The sequence below is a fragment of the Scardinius erythrophthalmus genome (genome assembly GCF_964197995.2).
Source record: "Scardinius erythrophthalmus genome assembly, chromosome: 7".
Classification (NCBI taxonomy): Eukaryota; Metazoa; Chordata; class Actinopteri; order Cypriniformes; family Leuciscidae; genus Scardinius; species Scardinius erythrophthalmus.
The window spans coordinates 30,480,780-30,499,879 of NC_138227.1; the positions used below are offsets into that span (position 1 = coordinate 30,480,780).

Here is a 19,100-nt window from a genome sequence, read left to right on the forward strand (position 1 = left end):
CCAGTCCGAAACCCCTGGAAGCGCTGCCCATGCTTCTGCATGGCTGGCTAGGGGCTGGATACGGAGCGCGCTCTGATCGCCGTGCGACAGAGGCGCTTCGGGGGATACAAACATAGGCGTTATGCCTGTGGCATTTGAGGCGGGGCGCGCGCTTAATACAGCGGGCGAAACGCTCGTCCTCGACCTTACTACAGTGCTTAGCTGAGTGAGGGAGGACTGAGAAAGTCTCATAGGACCCATGTGAGCGAGTAGATGTGGGCTGGGAGCGGGCACATTTACTGCTTTGGGCGCGGCGTCTGCCTCAGCAGAGCGCGCGCTCACAGTTCTCGTTTTTACAGAGAGCCTGTGATCTGTTAGACATAGTGTTCGTGGGCACTGGGAAGTGGGCACTCTCACTATGCTGGAAGCGCAACTGACCTGAGTCGATTTTATGTGCGCGGGCCCTAAGTGTAGGGCTGTGCTTGTGTGTAGTGATGGGCACTGAGGAGTGGGCATCGAGACTACATTTATAGCACCATCGGCCGTGGCCGGGAATCTCTCCCACAACAGCTGGACTGTTTGTGGGTGTAGAGACCATTCGCCCGGGGGAACATTGTTCCTGGACAGTCTGTCTGGGCCCACATTCTGAAGCCCAGGTACATGCACTGCTCTCAGCGAGCGTAAGTTGTGCTGAGCCCATAATAGGAGGCGTTTCACCAGCCTGTACAGGGATATGGATTTCAGACCGCCCTGGCGATTTATGTAGGACACCACAGCCATGTTGTCCGAACGGACTATGACGTGTTCGTCCTTGATGTGGGGACAAAAACGCGTCATCGCGTTGTGCACTGCCAGCATTTCTAGGCAGTTTATGTGTTGGAGCTTTTCTTGTTCCGACCACAGGCCGAAGAACGGTCTGCCCTCGAGCAGCGCTCCCCATCCCGAGGTGGATGCGTCTGTCGACACTATCCTCACTCTCGAGGAAGTCCCCAGGCTTACACCTGATCGGTACCAGTCGTCCGCCGTCCAAGGCGCCAGGGCTGAAACACAGCTTTGATCGACCTTGAGGCGTAATCGACCGGTCGCCCACGCTCTGCGCGGTACCCGCGCTTTCAACCAGAACTGCAGTGGGCGCATGCGGAGCAAGCCCAGCCGGAGAACTGACGATGTTGAGGCCATGAGACCCAGCATTCTTTGACACTTCCTGAGCGGGGTGACAGCGCCGCGGCGGAAAGATCTCGCCGCGCGCTGAATGATCAACACGCGCTGTGGTGACAGCCGCGCTGTCATAGACTGTGAGTCCAGAACGACGCCCAGAAACAAAATCGTTTGACTGGGGTTCAATGAACTCTTTGTCCAGTTGACTGTGATACCAAGATTCTAGAGGTGATCGAGTAGAATGGTTCTGTGCTCCACGAGCTGTGATCGTGATTGAGCTAGGATCAACTAGTCGTCCAAATAGTTCAGCACTCGCATGCCTCTGAGTCTGAGAGGAGCGAGCGCTGCGTCCATGCATTTCGTAAATGTACGAGGTGCCAGGGACAAGCCGAATGGCAGGACTGTATACTGGTATGTCTGACCCTCGAAGGCGAATCTCAAGTATCGCCTGTGATGTGACGCTATCTGTATTTGAAAATACGCGTCCTTCAGATCTATCGACATGAACCAGTCTTCTCGGCGAACATGCGCGAGAATTTTGCTGGTTGTGAGCATTTTGAAACTGCGTTTCACGAATACTCTGTTCAGCCGTCTTAGATCCAGTATGGGTCTGATACCGCCGTCCTTTTTGGGGACTAGAAAGTATCTGCTGTATAGCCCCCCTTCGCTTAGAGCTGGGGGAACGCGCTCTATCGCCCCTTTGCTTATCAGTTTTGATATTTCGGCTCGAAGTAGGTGAGCTACTTCCAACGAAACCGTAGTTTCGACGCGCGCTATGAAGCGGGGAGGGCGTCGACAAAACTGTAGCGAGAAGCCTCTCTTTATAATGCCTAGCACCCAGTCCGAAACCCCTGGAAGCGCTGCCCATGCTTCTGCATGGCTGGCTAGGGGCTGGATACGGAGCGCGCTCTGATCGCCGTGCGACAGAGGCGCTTCGGGGGATACAAACATAGGCGTTATGCCTGTGGCATTTGAGGCGGGGCGCGCGCTTAATACAGCGGGCGAAACGCTCGTCCTCGACCTTACTACAGTGCTTAGCTGAGTGAGGGAGGACTGAGAAAGTCTCATAGGACCCATGTGAGCGAGTAGATGTGGGCTGGGAGCGGGCACATTTACTGCTTTGGGCGCGGCGTCTGCCTGAGCAGAGCGCGCGCTCACAGTTCTCGTTTTTACAGAGAGCCTGTGATCTGTTAGACATAGTGTTCGTGGGCACTGGGAAGTGGGCACTCTCACTATGCTGGAAGCGCAACTGACCTGAGTCGATTTTATGTGCGCGGGCCCTAAGTGTAGGGCTGTGCTTGTGTGTAGTGATGGGCACTGAGGAGTGGGCATCGAGACTACATTTATAGCACCATCGGCCGTGGCCGGGACACCAGTAAATACACTCTTTTTGAGATTTATCTGGGTAGCCGTGAGAACGGCTTTTGTGTGCAGGCAAGCGGGCAGCAGTGCGGACTTGCTCTCCGCAGAAAACGCTGGAACAGTCGCAAATCTTGGGACTGAAACAGCGGGGCGCTTGGGTGAGAGGCCGGCCGCAACGGGACTCACACACCTGCGCTTTCCTAGGCTTGCTAGGACTTCTTCGGGACTTCCGGTTTTACCACAATCCTCGATCGCGGCCCGCGCGAAGAGGGGCGCCGGGTGCTGGGCCGAGAGCGGGGCCTCGAGCTGTGCTGTTGTGGCTGCTGCGAAGAGGCGGCCGAAGGTGGGGGCTGAGGCTGAGAGCTCCGCGGAGTCCGTTTGTCACGACCCGCTGCAGAACCGGAGCGCTTCGGCAGGAAGTGCTTGAAGGCTTGAGACGCTTTCTGGGCCTCGGTAAATCTCTCCACGAACTCGGAGAGAGAAGAACCAAAAAGGCCAGCGGAGGACAGCGGGGCATCGAGAAACGCGGTGCGCTCGGAATCGGCCATCTCCGTGAGCGTCAGCCATAAGTGCCTCTCAGCGACAGTGGCGGAAGCCATACACCGTCCCATGGCTTGTGCGGCGGCTTTAGTAGCTCGGAGCGTGAGATCTGAAACGCTCCTTAAGTCCGCGATGCAGATAGCGTCAGGTCCCATCTCGTCCAGCTTACGGAGGAGATCACCCTGGTAAATCTGCAGCGTAGCCATGGTGTGTAGCGATGACGCGGCCTGCCCAGCGGCGGAGAAAATTCGCGCGAGCAGCGTCGACGTCATGCGGCAGGCTTTCGAAGGCAACACCGGTTTAGTCCGCCGTCCAGCAGAGGGCGGGCAAAGGTGGGTCGCTATCGCCTGTTCCACCGGCGGAAGAGAGAGGTAGCCTCGGTCTTTGGCATTATCCAGAGAGGAAAATGCTGGTGACACAGATGAGCGCGTCCGCGCAGAGTAGGGCGCGTTCCAGGCCTTCGCAACTTCTTCATGCAAGGAGCGGGCTTAGATTCCGGAGAAGTGCGCTCACCAGGGAGGAAGCTACCATCCAGCCGGGTTCGAGAGGGGGGCTCCGGTGCAGACCACTCGAGGCCGAGGCTCGCCGCGGCCAGCGCGAGTACTCGTATGAGCTCCGTCTCGATGTTGGCTCTCGTTGAGGGCTTGCGGGCAGGAGGCGCGAGATCCTCAGAGCTCGCCCAATCCTCGCTGCCTGAAGCTAGCAGAGAGCAGGAATCCTTCTCCCCCGACGCGGCCTCTGAAACGACTTCCTCTGATGAAGCGGCGGCAGACTGCGGGCGCTGAGCATCAGGAAGTGATTCGAGAGAGGCCGGTGAAGCTGGCGGGCGAACCGGCGAGCTTGGTCGGGCTGGAGCGGGTTCCGGGACCCGCTGCGAGCGGCGCTTTTTACGGCGCGGCATCGCGGCGGTGAATGCAGGCTTAGAGAAGGATGCCAGGCGAGTCCTCAGAGTCACCATCGGCAAAAGCTCGCAGTGAGGGCAGCCGCCGTCAGCGAGCGCGAGCGCTGCATGGTCCTCACCCAGGCAGGAGACACAGATGACGTGCTTGTCTCCCTCGGTGAGTGGGGCTCGGCACGAGCCGCAGGAAGGCATCTTTGAAAAGACGCAGCTCTTTTAGGGGTGAGTGTTGCAGCGAACACACACACACACACACAGAAAAGCAATAGTAATAAAGGATATAGGCGTCGGAAAGCGCAGCAGGTACGGCTGTAGAAGGCGGCGTTGGCCAGCGGCTTCGAGGGCTCGTCCCGCTGAAGTGCTTGCTTCAAACGACGCTGCTTCCGTGATCCAGCGATGCGTGCGCTTCGCTGAAGAGATTAAAATCAAGTGAATCAGCCTTCTCGAGCTCCTTTTATAGAGGTAAGCCACGCCCGTTTCGGCGGGAAGTGGCGAGGAGGGTGCGAAGCGCCCTCATTGGCCTGATGTCATCTCAGGCCTCGCTCGATAGGCTTAAGCAGTTGCCGCAGAGCAGCCAATGAGCAGTGTTGGGGCTAGTTACTCAAAAAAGTAATATATTACATATTACATATTACTCTCAAAAATAGTAATGCCTTACTTTACTTTATTACTCCCTGGAGAAAGTAACTAGTTATATTACTAGTTATATTACTAGTTACATTTTTTTTCTTAATTGCTCTATAATTGCCTGAGATGCATCAGATGGAGGGAGAACATACAAAGGAGGAGTGTTCTTTAGGGTCTTTATTACGCCAACAACAGACTGGCACTGTCTAGCACAAATAACTACAAACAACTGTACTTGTACTTGCCGTTGTTGACGCTTCCATTTTTCCCCATCTGTCCCAATAATATCTGTCTGCAGAGCCGCAGAGCCACAGTTTCACCACAGCAGTTTTACCCGCGCATGCGCAGTTTCAGGTTGTAATTCAAGCCCTATAAATAGTCATTTATATGCAAAATTGTCTATAAAACACAACCGGTCTTCCGACCTTTTACTATATGCGCGAGGGAGAGAGAGCAATACAGCGCTCGTGTTGTTTGAAGGCGGTGAGAGTGAACGGGCTGCGCGCGCGCGTCCGGGGCGCTATATTTTTTTTCCCAGGATGGTAGGGGAAGACTCATGAATATTCATTAGGGAAGTCATCCCTGATTGGCCTTAACTTCCGCGTGTCGACCAATCGGTGATGGTAAATGATAGCTCGTGCCAAACCCAGACCAATCACTGTTCCATTCACGCCCTCCTCCCCTTCCCTTCTGTTCTCTGTGTTGTGTGCCTTGTGTGTGATGAAGGTGCTACTGGCAAATGTAACGCAAGTAACTAGCTCGGGAAAACTGTAATAATATTACTATTTTCAGACGAGTAATGCCTTACACTACTAGTTACTGAAAAAAGTAATATTATTACAGTAACGCGTTACTTTGTAATTTTTTACTTTGTAACGCGTTACACCCAACACTGCCAATGAGCGAGCAAGCCGTCTCGCCATAGCTGACGCAACGCGTTTTACATCTATGAAAATTAAAGGATAATTTTTTGCTTCAGTGTTTCGTGAAAAGAGACTTTTCCCGTAGCGTTTTGATAAAACGCAGTACGAGAGGACTTTCGTAAGAGAACTAGCATTGCTTGCATTTTTTTAAACTGGTAATTTAATAATTAATTTAATCAGATTAACAGAAAACAGATATTTTATATAACTTTATAACGTAAAAATCTAATGATTTATGTTTTGTTTAGTTAAATCACTAAAACTTCCCTGTTTTATTAATAAATGATGTGGGCCCATAGAGGGTTAATAAACATACAGAAATAAAACACTGATCACACACACACACTTACCGCACAGTCTGGATATTGCTGTGAGTGGAGACGAGTCGACGCTGTGGATTCTCTCTGCTGATTCATCTGTGATATTATTGTGACTCACACTATAAGAAGAAATGAGACAGAAACAATAAAATGACAGAAATAAACACGTTTAGTGTTTGTCTATTGCTGCCGTGTCTCTGTAACTCACTCCAGAGTCTGAGTTTTGTGCAGATGTGGCATCAGCGGCTTCATGCAGTGATCAGTGAGTTTGCAGTGACTGAGATCCAGTTCTTTCAGCCCTTCAGAATATTCCAGAAACAGCGCCAGCTGTTCACAAGCGCTCGGGTCCATCTGAGTGTGACTGAGGTCCATCTCTCCTCCCAAGGCCTGTGAAAGAGCCTCAGTTGTCCTCGAAGAGCCTCTCTGAGATCCATCTTTAATACAAGCCAGAAACTGCAGCAGCAAAGCTTTACTACAGCTGATGAGAGACAGGAGAACACAACGACAAACATGACAATAATATACAGGGAGTTTATATGGAGATACATAATTGGACTGTGTGATATCAGTAATGAAAGGGATCTGTCAGGTTTCTCACCTCAGCCGGACTCGAGGCAGGATTGACCAAAGTTGTTTCAGGGCCGTATCAGAGATCTCACAGTCCTGTAAAATCAACTTCACAACACTTTGGGTTTTCTGAAGCACAGATGAGATTATTTTACAGTCTCTATCGGTGAGTATCAGATGTTGTTGATTTTCCAGTGTGTGTGTTAAATCCAGAGCCGAGCAGCAGGAGAAGTCCAGTGTGTTGTGAAGAGCAGAGAGCAGAACAGATGCTGTCTCCTGCTGGAGATCAGAGGAACTGCAGCAATGAAGCAGCTTCAGCAGCAGCAGCCTGTCAACACTACACACACACACACACACACACACACACACACACACACACACACACACACACACACACACACAGTTAACAAAGAGATTCTTGAGCAAAACAACAGCCATTATAATACCAGTGCTTTAAATCTGCTAACCTGAGTTGTGTGACTCTGCTGAGCAAAGGCAGAAAGCTCTCCAGCTCCTCCTCTGGTACGGAGGTCCAGAGCAGATTGAGTTTAACAGTGTTGCAGTTCTCGAGAGTGAAGCGCAGGGCAGCGCAGTGAACAGAGTCCAACACTCTGCCGCTCAGATTGATGTCATTTCCTGCTGAACTCATCAGACTGGACACATACTGAGGAGAGCGAGGCTCATAAATCTCCATAATGATGGACAGAGTAAAGCTGGGGCTCAACCTGTGGAGAATAAGATCATCAGTAAAATCGTCAGCCATAAGTGCCTCTCAGCGACAGTGGCGGAAGCCATACACCGTCCCATGGCTTGTGCGGCGGCTTTAGTAGCTCGGAGCGTGAGATCTGAAGCGCTCCTTAAATCCGCGATGCAGATAGCGTCAGGTCCCATCTCGTCCAGCTTACGGAGGAGATCACCCTGGTAAATCTGCAGCGTAGCCATGGTGTGTAGCGATGACGCGGCCTGCCCAGCGGCGGAGAAGATTCGCGCGAGCAGCGTCGACGTCATGCGGCAGGCTCTGGAAGGCAACACCGGTTTAGTCCGCCGTCCAGCAGAGGGCGGGCAAAGGTGGGTCGCTATCGCCTGTTCCACCGGCGGAAGAGAGAGGTAGCCTCGGTCACTGGCATTATCCAGAGAGGAAAATGCGGGTGACACAGATGAGCACGTCCGCGCAGAGTAGGGCGCGTTCCAAGCCTTCGCAACTTCTTCGTTTAGCTCAGGAAGAAAAGGAGCGGGCTTAGATTCCGGGGAAGTGCGCTCACCAGGGAGGAAACTACCATCCAGCCGGGTTCGAGAGGGGGGCTCCGGTGCAGACCACTCGAGGCCGAGGCTCGCCGCGGCCAGTGCGAGTACCCGCATGAGCTCCGTCTCAATGTTGGCTCTCGTTGAGGGCTTGCGGGCAGGAGGCGCGAGATCCTCAAAGCTCGCCCAATCCTCGCTGCCTGAAGCTAGCAGAGAGCAGGAATCCTTCTCCCCCGACGCGGCCTCTGAACCGACTTCCTCTGATGAAGCGGCGGCAGACTGCGGGCGCTGAGCATCAGGAAGTGATTCGAGAGAGGCCGGTGAAGCTGGCGGGCGAACCGGCGAGCTTGGTCGGGCTGGAGCGGGTTCCGGGACCCGCTGCGAGCGGCGCTTCTTACGGCGCGGCATCGCGGCGGTGAATGCAGGCTTGGAAATGGATGCCAGGCGAGTCCTCAGAGTCACCATCGGCAAAAGCTCGCAGTGAGGGCATCCGCCGTCAGCGAGCGCGAGCGCTGCATGGTCCTCACCCAGGCAGGAAACACAGATGACGTGCTTGTCTCCCTCGGTGAGTGGGGCTCGGCACGAGCCGCAGGAAGGCATCTTGAAAAAGACGCAGCTCTTTTAGGGGTGAGTGTTGCGAAGAACACACACACACACACACAGAAAAGCAATAGTATGAAAAGGATATAGGCGTCGGAAAGCGCAGCAGGTACGGCTGTAGAAGGCGGCGTTGGCCAGCGGCTTCGAGGGCTCGTCCCGCTGATGTGCTTGCTTCAACGACGCTGCTTCCGTGATCCAGCGATGCGTGCGCTTCGCTGAAGAGATTAAAATCAAATGAGTCAGCCTTCTCGAGCTCCTTTTATAGAGGTAAGCCACGCCCGTTTCGGCGGGAAGTGGCGAGGAGGGCGCGAAGCGCCCTCATTGGCCTGATGTCATCCCAGGCCTCGCTCGATAGGCTTAAGCAGTTGCCGCAGAGCAGCCAATGAGCGAGCAAGCCGTCTCGCCATAGCTGTCTGCTGCTGCCGCAACGCGTTTTACATATATGAAAATTAAAGGATAATTTTTTGCTTCAGTGTTTCGTGAAAAGAGACTTTTCCCGTAGCGTTTTGATAAAACGCAGTACGAGAGGACTCTCGTAAGAGAACTGAAGGTTCTACGAGCTGAGCGGACTATAAATATCTCCGAAACCAAGTTATTGTTTGTAAAAACTTTAGATTTCGATTGTAAAACTAATTAAAATATAAACTAATGTTTTAAAAATGTGTTATTTGGCAAGTGACCATGGTATAAGCGGGTTAATGCCCTTCGAGGTGACCATTGTCAGGTATTAATGGACTTCGGCGGAGGCAACTGTCCTCCGCTGTTCGCCGTCGTCCATTAATACCTGACAATGGACACCTCGAAGGGCATTAACCCTTACTTATTTAATAAAGCAGCAACATAGAAAAATGAAAATAAAGGCTGTATTTTCAGCCGCTATATGATCTGGGCTTCTCCATCTTCAGACAAAGCCAGCTTGCTGCGTTGGTGAAGTCATGAGCGCACACACACCACAACGATTATGAAAATGGATAGTGATGATTGGATTTTTGAATTTCAAATCATTAGCAATTGTGACAAAAAAAAGAAGATATTAGTTACACTACTAGTTACCAGAGAAAGTAATATTACTGTAACGCATCACTAGTAGGCTAACTAGTTACTGCCCAACACTGCACAAGAACTAGTCTGACTCTGAACAACTAGCAGTTAGTTAGGGCTAATCAGATTTACTTTTCAGATTCAAATTACATAAATATACATCTTTATTAAACTCTTTTAAAACAGTTATGATCAGCCTTAATTAAAAAAATTATTAGATGACTAACTTGTAAGACTAGTCTAAGAAGTTCATGCAACTTAGTGTTTTCAATTCTGGTTCACATATATATTGTCTTACTAACATACACTTTACATTCATTTCATTAATTTATTGTGAGCGCTGAATACAATAATCAAGTATGGTTGGTCTGTTCCTCATGAGACTCTCACCTGAGCTGTGAGATGTAGGGCAGACACTGGAGGAATCCCCTCACTTCACTCTCTTCATCTGTCCAGTCTCTCAGCTCTACTGGTTTCTTCTCTGTTTGGAGTTTCAGCACTTCTAGGAGGATGGAGCTCTTTCTCTCTGAGAGCTTTATTCTCCAGACTGCAGGAGCTGACTGATAAACTGGCTGTAATGCTGGAAGGACACTCCTGCCTGTTTGAGTCTCATAGTCCTTCACATGTGAACACAGATCCAGCAGGAAATCACACTGATCAATCTGATACTCAATTTCTTCATAATAATCCTCATCACAGGGGAAAGATGTGTAGCTGCACACAGATGTTAATAGTTCAGTGTAATTTTCTTCTGTATTTGCATCAAACTCTGATGCTGAAACAAACAGATTCAGCAGAAACTTTACAGCAGCTTCTCTCTTCATGTAGTCAATGTCCCAAAATCTGTGGAGGCACACATAATTATCACTTTATTGTCCAGTGTAGGAGAATAAAAATGAACTGGTATGACTATTACCATACAGCATAATTGAGTCAGAAGACTGAAATAAGAGGTTGAAATGAGATCAGATCTAGATGGATTAAGCTGTGATAAAGCATTCCTGTTAATTTTTGTACATTTTTTATTGAATTTGAATGTTACGCGTAACAAAATGCTTTCTCTGTATTCAGGTTTGACTGTAGTAAAAATATGTACACTTCACACCAAAATTTAGTTGTATTTTTTTATAAACCTAGACAAAAAGTATTATTTGAGAATTTAAAAAAAATACATTCAAATCCACATCTTAAAAGTAAGTAATTTTGTCCAAAAACAACTAGAGAATTCACAAGCCTCTCCATAGAGCTATACAGGCATCTAGTGGTAACACCATGAAATTACACGTTTTATTTTATATTCTATCAACAGATGGCGCTAATCTGACTTAAAGAATTGGATTTAAAAGGTCTAGTCTCTATATTAATCTGAAATACTGCTTTAATTGAAAAACATATTTTAAATAATTAGATTTTTAAAATTACATTCAATGGCAAAAATTAACCATAATTATTGCATAAATATTAATAGTACCATCAAATCCTCTCAAAATTCAAAAGAAAAAAATATTATTGCATTCAATTTTATATGTACATATTACATTGGTTTTACTGGGGTGGAAAAAGTTTCATTTTCAGGTGTCCGGTCACTTATAACCGTGAAGATAACAAGTGTGACTACCAGATGAGCACCAGAGGGCTAGTTCATGTTCACATATAAATTATCTACCCAACATATACATTCATTTCATTCATTTTATTGTGAGCACTGAATACAATAATCAAGCATGTTTGGTCTGTTCCTCATGAGACTCTCACCTGAGCTGTGAGATGTAGGGCAGACACTGGAGGAATCCCCTCACTTCACTCTCTTCATCTGTCCAGTCTATCAGCTCTACTGGTTTCTTCTCTGTTTGGAGTTTCAGCACTTCTAGGAGGATGGAGCTCTTTCTCTCTGAGAGCTTTATTCTCCAGACTGCAGGAGCTGACTGATAAACTGGCTGTAATGCTGGAAGGACACTCCTGCCTGTTTGAGTCTCATAGTCCTTCACATGTGAACACAGATCCAGCAGGAAATCACAGTGTTCATCCTGATACTCATCATCATCATCATCATCATCATCATCATCATCATAACAGAGAAATGATCTGTAGCTGCACACAGATGTTAAAAGCTCAATGAAATTCTCTCCTGTAGTTGTAACACACTTTGAAGCTGCAACAGTCAGATCCAGCAGAAACTGGACAGCAGATTCTTTTTTCTCAGAAGAATATTCATGAATTCTGTGGACAGAGACAAAATGAGAATGTTAATGTCCAGAGCTGGATAAAATAAAATACTGCATGTGATCCACCATATAAATCACCTTATTTCTTTTAGACATACTTTCAAAATGATTTAAGCCATTGAGTTTTTACACTGTGCTTGTCTGCTGACTATCATGACAGTAAATGCTTTATCTAGAGCTTTGTTAAAGTCAAGTGTTTGTCCTGTGTATGATCACATCAGTAATCACGTTCACATGTACTTTACATGTTTGATTTCAGGCGGACTAAAACTATTATTCATCTTCTAATGTCATGCAAATGTCTTAGTCTGAATAAAATTGCACCAGTTCGGTTTTTCTAAAGACAAACTAACAAACCTAGATAATTTGATTGTAGTTTTTCTTCATGTTACAGTAATCACACTACAATTGGCTTCATCATTGTACACATTCTCTGAAAGACAGAGGTAATGTACTATGTGTATTTAATTCTGCAAATATATGATTATGTATTGCGTCAGGTTTATTTGGATGGAGAGATGAAGATTGTAGTTTGACTATGGAAAACCACACGTCAATGTAGTGTTTTCTTTTTTTGTGTGATGACGTGTAGCAGGGTGACTGAATCCACTAATGAGGATTTCATTCACCTGTGCTTAATTTAAGCCCCTGCCCCTTTCTTGTTTGATATAAGGGATGTGTGGTTGCCACATGGCATGCGTCTTGGTATCGGCCTTGTGACGTCATCCGTGGTTGCTGCAGGCTTGGACTGTAAGCTGGCTTCCTCGTCTGCTGTGTGCTGGCTGCCCACGCCTCACAGGTATGAGTAGATGTTTTTATATAACAAGAAGAAATTGACCGCGGCTGATTATTTACATTTTTTTTTCGGTGGCATTGATAGCATGTCATTGATAGCATGTGTTCCTGACTGAGCTGCTGTACTGCAATATGGTGCGCGACTGCGACGCGGTTTGTGCGCCGGGATCATTCTGCGGTAGGTAAGATTAGTTATGTGTGTTAATTTGTTTCTGTTTTTAACATTATCTTTTGGCTCGGCAGGCCCCCCCCCCTGCATAACTGAGGGTCTCTTGGGCTATTCGTGAGAATCAAGTATTAATGCTGAACTGTGATTGTGTATAATTGCGACTGCGTCGCTGTTTTGCCTCGACATCCATCAGGATAGTAACTTTTAGTTGCTGTGTTTCTGTTGCACGTACGTTGCTTGTGAAGACCATGCAATTCGACTGACTGCGGGCGGGCTGTCTTCTCTGGCTGCCACCTATTGAACTCCATTGATTCATATCTACATGTATGATTATTTGTTTTCGTTCTTTCTTTTTGTTTATTTCGTGTTGTATTTTTGATCACCAAAACCGAGTGAACTTGTTTTCAGGAGGGATTGTGTGTCCTAATTCTAGGTCAAGTGGTTTAAATCCTTGACGTATTTGACATCTTATCATCTTGGATTGTGTTTATGTTTGTGTTTCTCATTGTTTTCTTTGTTGCAGGAGCTGGGGGTTTCTGGAGGGTGAAAGCGAAGCTGCCATTCGTGTGGTGTTTACACCTAGTGCTGTGTCTTCTGGCATTTAACCTTCACGTGTGTGTTTGGGTATTTGTAGTGGACTATTGGGGGGTTTATTTTCCAATTTGGCAGCTAGCCCTTACCTCCAGATACCTCTGCTCTTGGTTGAGTTTCTTTACATTGAGTGTTATTTGTTGTGTGTGTATTTGAGTAGATTCTTATTGATGGTGTTCATCATATCATATGCCAGTGTAAGAGTTTTAACTTTGAATTCCCAACTATTTATTCAACATTGACAAAGAAAATAAAACTATTTATATGCCTCGTGTCCTCTCACCCACCCACTCAAAACGAACCTGTGTGCCCTTAGGACTATTTCTCTGGTTTTCTGGGGTGGCGTAGTTGAGCATATATTGCCATTTCTGTTAAAAGTGTGGTAAATCTTTCTCAACTCTATTACCCTCGCACTGCCAACGCTACACATGCAATTCAATTCTGGTTCACATTCATGTTGTTAATTAATTATGGTCATTACATTAATTCTATTGTGAGTACAATAAAACAAGCATGGTTGGTCTGTTCCCCATGAGACTCTCACCTGAGCTGTGAGATGTAGGGCAGACACTGGAGGAATCCCCTCACTTCACTCTCTTCATCTGTCCAGTCTATCAGCTCTACTGGTTTCTTCTCTGTTTGGAGTTTCAGCACTTCTAGGAGGATGGAGCTCTTTCTCTCTGAGAGCTTTATTCTCCAGACTGCAGACACTGACTGATAAACTGGCTGTAATGCTGGAAGGACACTCCTGCCTGTTTGAGTCTCATAGTCCTTCACATGTGAACACAGATCCAGCAGGAGATCACATCTCTCATAATTCACAGATGACAGCAGTTTCTTCACAGTTTCTTCTATTGTCTCTTTCTGGTTAACAGCAGCTTGCAGACACAAATCCAGTATTAATAATCTCTTTCTTTTCTCCCATGATTCAGATGATTTATTCTGTGGTTCAACAAATCTAAAGAAATAATGAACAAGATTCAGTTAGAGATGACAAAGGAGACAAATAAAGATTCTTGAAATTAATCAGAGTTTGTCATATAATACCTAAGGTCAGTGTAATTGAACAGTGAAAAGTGATGAACAGATGTTTTTATAATTATCCTTAGTTTTGCTCTGAGGTGATATTGCCTTTTTTTCTGGCAAAATATAAAAAATGATATGGGTAAGTGGAGCCACACTGGTTAAAATCAATTAAATTTAAAAATAAATAAAAAAACAACAACTGTGAAACATTGAAACAAATATAGTAATTGAAATTTTTTTCTGAAACCACAAAATGTAAATGGTGGTTAATTTAATTAACAGATTCAGTTGCTGTAAATGTAAATCTTTGTCAGACTTTGGCTGCATTTACACTTTCAACCAATTCCATTTTTTCCCCAGATATCTATAGAAACCAAATATATTCACGTATCAGTTGTCAGTCTCGTTGTGTGAAAAAAACAAAACAAACAAAAAAAAAAAAACATTTTGAACAGAGGCACGCTTAACCGCTGATCACAAACAGACGTGAAGGGGTGCACTGGCCAGATGCAGTTGTTAGTCACCACAACACAAGACCAACACGTTTCAGAAGAGGTATTGCCTAGCTGAGACTTCTTGTCTAAATCATACATTTCTAGTTACCAAAGTCGATATTAGTAGGGCCACATTTTTCCCTTTTCTCTGGTGAATCAGCCACAGTATTATGTTTGTTGACCAATAAAGCATTTATGGAATGAGGAATCACATTTTCTTTGATCTTTTGACATATAAGATAAAACTTATAATAAAAAAATAATAAAACTTTTCAGACCCCACAAAAATTGTCATAAGTTGAAATCAAGCTGCCAAATGACTTGTTTTCTACTTCCTCCACATTGTGACATTAGACTCTAGAAGATATTTTCATCTGACCAACTCCACAACAACACATCAATGCCTACTTTACCATTTTGGTAACCTGTCCAGCAGTGGAGAACAATGGAGAGACAAGAGAAAGAGAGAGCCGGTCACGCAAGGCTATAGAGGTGCTCATGTTAACAGGCTCCTGAAGCTTCCTGCAAGTTTTAAACTAGTTCAATATTAAGATGTTAGGGAAGATCTGCACAGCCTTCTGAAGGACTCCAGCATTAGGAACAAATGGATGGTTTATTATTAAACAATGTCTAGGGTCATGTTGGAAGATTATGTTTGTTCTGACCATTTCACTGCAGACTTGATTTTGTAATCAGGCACAATTTAATGTAGAGTTTACAAAGAAACTTTTATTGAAATATAGAGCAATGCTAACTCTACAGGATTAGTTCTGACAGCAGCACATCACAAAGCGCAAGTAAACAATTTCATAAAACAAATGTAAACAAATTCATAATGCTTTGCCTGTAAATGACAGTTTTATATTTACGGATAATGTTTTTGACTCAAGTGCAATATTGGAGGCTCTGATACTTTTTCTTATTAAATGATCTTAGCCAATCATAACAGTGGCCGTTTATTGACAAGCCTTAAAGAGATGTAGCACTTAAACCGAATGTGTGTGACAAAAGGTGGAAATAATCTTTTTAAACATATGACTGTATTTAAAAGTTAACCTGAGTGAAAATATAAAAATAATTACAAACATCATGTCAAGACCACCTAAATCTACAGTGTGGTCAAGTGCACAAACATGAAATATAAAATTGGTTGGTTTAATTACTTTTCTGCTCTCAGAATCAGTGTGTTTTGGCTCAGTATTAATGTAAATGCAGTCAGTTCCATCTCAAGTGAACGTAAACAGTAGGAACAAAAACAAATCTGTCTCTGGATCAGTCTTACAGTATAAATGCAGCCAAGATCTTCAGCTACTATATTAAAACAACAAAAAATAAGCTTACATCACTAATGGATCTGACATAAATATATTTCAAATTAATCTAAATTAACAACATTATTTATTAATGCATATAAATGACATTATTAAAATAAACTGAATCAAACTATGAGGGGAAAATAAGTGAAATATGAAAATGATCAACTGACACTGATCTACTGAAACAGCTTGTCAAATATAATCTGATACGATATGTGATCAGCAGGAGACAGAAGAGTATTTCAACCTCTGAAGTTTGTGGTGAGAATCAGCATGTCACTCTGTCAGGTTTATTTTGTGATAATGACCAGCTGACTGTACATTATCTCTTACAATTTAATTATGCAAGGCTTAGTAGTAAATATAGTAAATATATAAAATTGTGCTGTTGTAATAATGCTCCAAATCTTTGATGTAATTTGTTCAGGTCAAAGTTCACACTGTATGAAGTATGTTTACAAAATATATTTGTCAAAGTAAGCCTAAATTAAAATTTGTCTTAAAATATATATATTTTTTTTAAGACTGTGACGAATTTGATATATGATATATATATATATATATATATATATATATATATATATATATATATATATATATATATATATTATATTGTAGCTTTTGTGCTATCAAAAATACACAGAGGCAGGATTGAAGTGTCAGAACAACAACAGTTGTGTTTTCTATGCGTCAGAAAAACGTGCATTAACCCAACCCCCAAACTCTCATGAACATCTTCTTAAAGGGGACATGTCCAACATGCGTGCGCCTTGGTGATATGTGAATTATGTCATTAGATCAGTGATGTGTGAGCTTGTATCTGCCGCTACACAGCTCCCCCCAGAATTCACAAGCACCGGCAAAAGCAGTTTGGTTGGAGCTCGAACTAGTCTCCCTGAATGTGTAAAGTGATGCGAATTGGCAGAATCTTGAACCTCCTGAGCAGTCAGAGATTCGTTTTTGGAGGCTGATTCCTTGTTGGTCGGTGGACGACCTCTCCTTGGAGCCTGTGCCGGAACCAGGGCCGGATTAACAATTTCCTGTGCCCTGGGCAACAAGACTCAAGGCCCCCCGTAGTTAGGCCTTAGGGGGGTTCGGGGGCATGCTCCCCCGAGAAAATTTGGATTTCTCTGACCTACATATGTGCAATTTAGGACTTTTGAAGGCCAAAAAATTATAAGAAATAGGCTAGCTTTAAAACCTTGTCATTAAATTATTTGTCTGCTCTCTCCTCATCTTCATATTTCTTATTCTAGCCATTATACTGGCCTATTTCTACCTCTCCTAAAGCTGAACTTTGACTGATAGTCTTTTCATTTTCGTATGTGTCAATGACGAAAATAAACATCTCAACTGATATTTATACGTTTTATGAATCATTTTCTTAGACATGTTAATTTACTCAAGGCTACCAGGAAAGCTGTATAGCTGTAAAGTCAGTATTGACATTAGGAACCTTCTGCAAGCTTTGGAATTTGAAAACGTCTGTTTTTAAATGTGCGCTGTGGAAACGCGTCAAAACATTCTCAGGTATAATTATGCAGCATTATCGCACGAATGATTTTGAACGAATATTTCATCATGTCGATATACAATGGTCACATAATGTTAAAACTAATCTTGCTATTGATATCTTTGTTAGACTACCGACCCTATAGAACAAATGTCCGGCTAATATCGAAACTGAAACGAACTTTACCGCGCTCAACCAGCGGGAGTGCATTTCACGAATCTCTGGCGTTCAGCGGGGAGGGAGGAAAGTCGCGTGAACCCGCGTAGATGCACTTTATGCAGTGAAGAAGATCGTAAAGAGTTTGATAACTTTATTACATTTCTGTGTATTTCCTACCTGTCAGGGCCCCCTAGATGTCATGGGCCCCTGGGCAAGTGCCCAGTTGCCCTAATGGTTAATCCGGCCCTGGCCGGAACCATCGGCTGACCAAGCTCCACATGAGCAGCTTTGAGTCGATCGACAGTGACTCGTTCTGGGCGTCCACCTATATCGACCAGAAAGGTTTTGGCTCCAGCTTCCAGAACCCGAAACGGTCCATCATATGGGGGTCTCAGAGAATGCTGATGAGCATCATGACGAATGAATACAAACTTAGCCTCAGATAGGTCTTTCGGTACCCAAGCCCCGGCCAGCCTATGTTGAGAGGAAGGAAACGGTTTAAAAGCCTTGACTTTGTCTAAGAGCGCAGAACGGTCAGAAGATGGACTCCAGGGCTTTGTGCTGTCTAGAATGAAATCTCCAGGGACGCACAGACTCTGACCGTATACTAATTCTGCCGAAGAAGTTTGCAGATCCTCCTTGGGAGCTGTCCGCAGGCCCAGCAGAACCCAAGGTAGCCGTTCGGTCCATCTGTCATCCGTCAAACTGGCCCTGAGTGCAGCTTTAAGAGAGCGATGGAAACGCTCACAGAGGCCATTTGCTTGTGGATGAAATGCTGTTATGTATGATGAAGCTGCACCCCTAGTATCCGAGCCACCTCTGACCACAGTTCAGATGTAAATTGGGTGCCACGGTCTGAAGATATATCCGACGGTGTGCTAAAACGTGCAACCCAAGTATCAACAAAAGCCCGTGCTACATCTGCCGTTGTCGTTGAGGTCAAAGGTACTGCCTCTGGCCACCTGCTGGTTCGATCCACCATAGTTAGAAGATGGGTAAACCCCCGGGATGGCGGCAGTGGTCCAACTAGGTCGATATTGACATGGTCAAAACATCGCTCTGGTACCTCGAAAGTTTCCAGTGGTGCCTTGACGTGTCTTTGAACTTTAGCCCGCTGACATGCTACACAAGCTGAAACCCAGTTTCGGACATCCTTCTTGAATCCATGCCACACAAACTTTGACGAGACCAGTTTTTGTGAAGCTTTCCGTCCGGGGTGTTACAAACTGTGGACCTGGTCGAAAACAGCTCGCCTCCACTGTCCAGGCACCACTGGTCGCGGGTAGCCCATGGAAACGTCACACATCAGCGTAACTCCTGCTTCCGTAAAGCGGACATCGGCTATTTTCAGACTTGAAACGGCTGTTCTGTATGCCTGTACCCCAGGATCAGAGTGCTGGTCAGCTGCTAAACGAACAAAATCTATACCTAAGTGCACCGCTTGCACTGTGGCCCTGGAAAGACAATCTGCCACCACGTTGCTTTTCCCTTCGATGTGTCTGATATCTGTCGTGAACTCAGATATGTAAGCCAGGTGTCGCTTTTGTCGTGTTGA

At 45.5% G+C, this 19,100-nt stretch overlaps 1 protein-coding gene across 1 annotated transcript in view; it reads right to left on the reverse strand.

Moving 5' to 3' along the window:
* The window catches only part of LOC308693795 (uncharacterized protein), a gene marked incomplete at its 5' end in the record, with an annotated part of 80,081 nt that overhangs the window by 5,428 nt on the left and 55,553 nt on the right, over nucleotides 1-19,100 (reverse strand). The window contains 7 exons of the mRNA XM_081370893.1: nucleotides 5,838-5,926; nucleotides 6,016-6,285; nucleotides 6,406-6,711; nucleotides 6,842-7,099; nucleotides 9,648-10,100; nucleotides 11,013-11,477; nucleotides 13,582-13,995. Coding sequence (XP_081227019.1) covers nucleotides 5,838-5,926; nucleotides 6,016-6,285; nucleotides 6,406-6,711; nucleotides 6,842-7,099; nucleotides 9,648-10,100; nucleotides 11,013-11,477; nucleotides 13,582-13,995 — 2,255 coding nt within the window. The remainder of the gene's footprint in view (nucleotides 1-5,837; nucleotides 5,927-6,015; nucleotides 6,286-6,405; nucleotides 6,712-6,841; nucleotides 7,100-9,647; nucleotides 10,101-11,012; nucleotides 11,478-13,581; nucleotides 13,996-19,100) is intronic.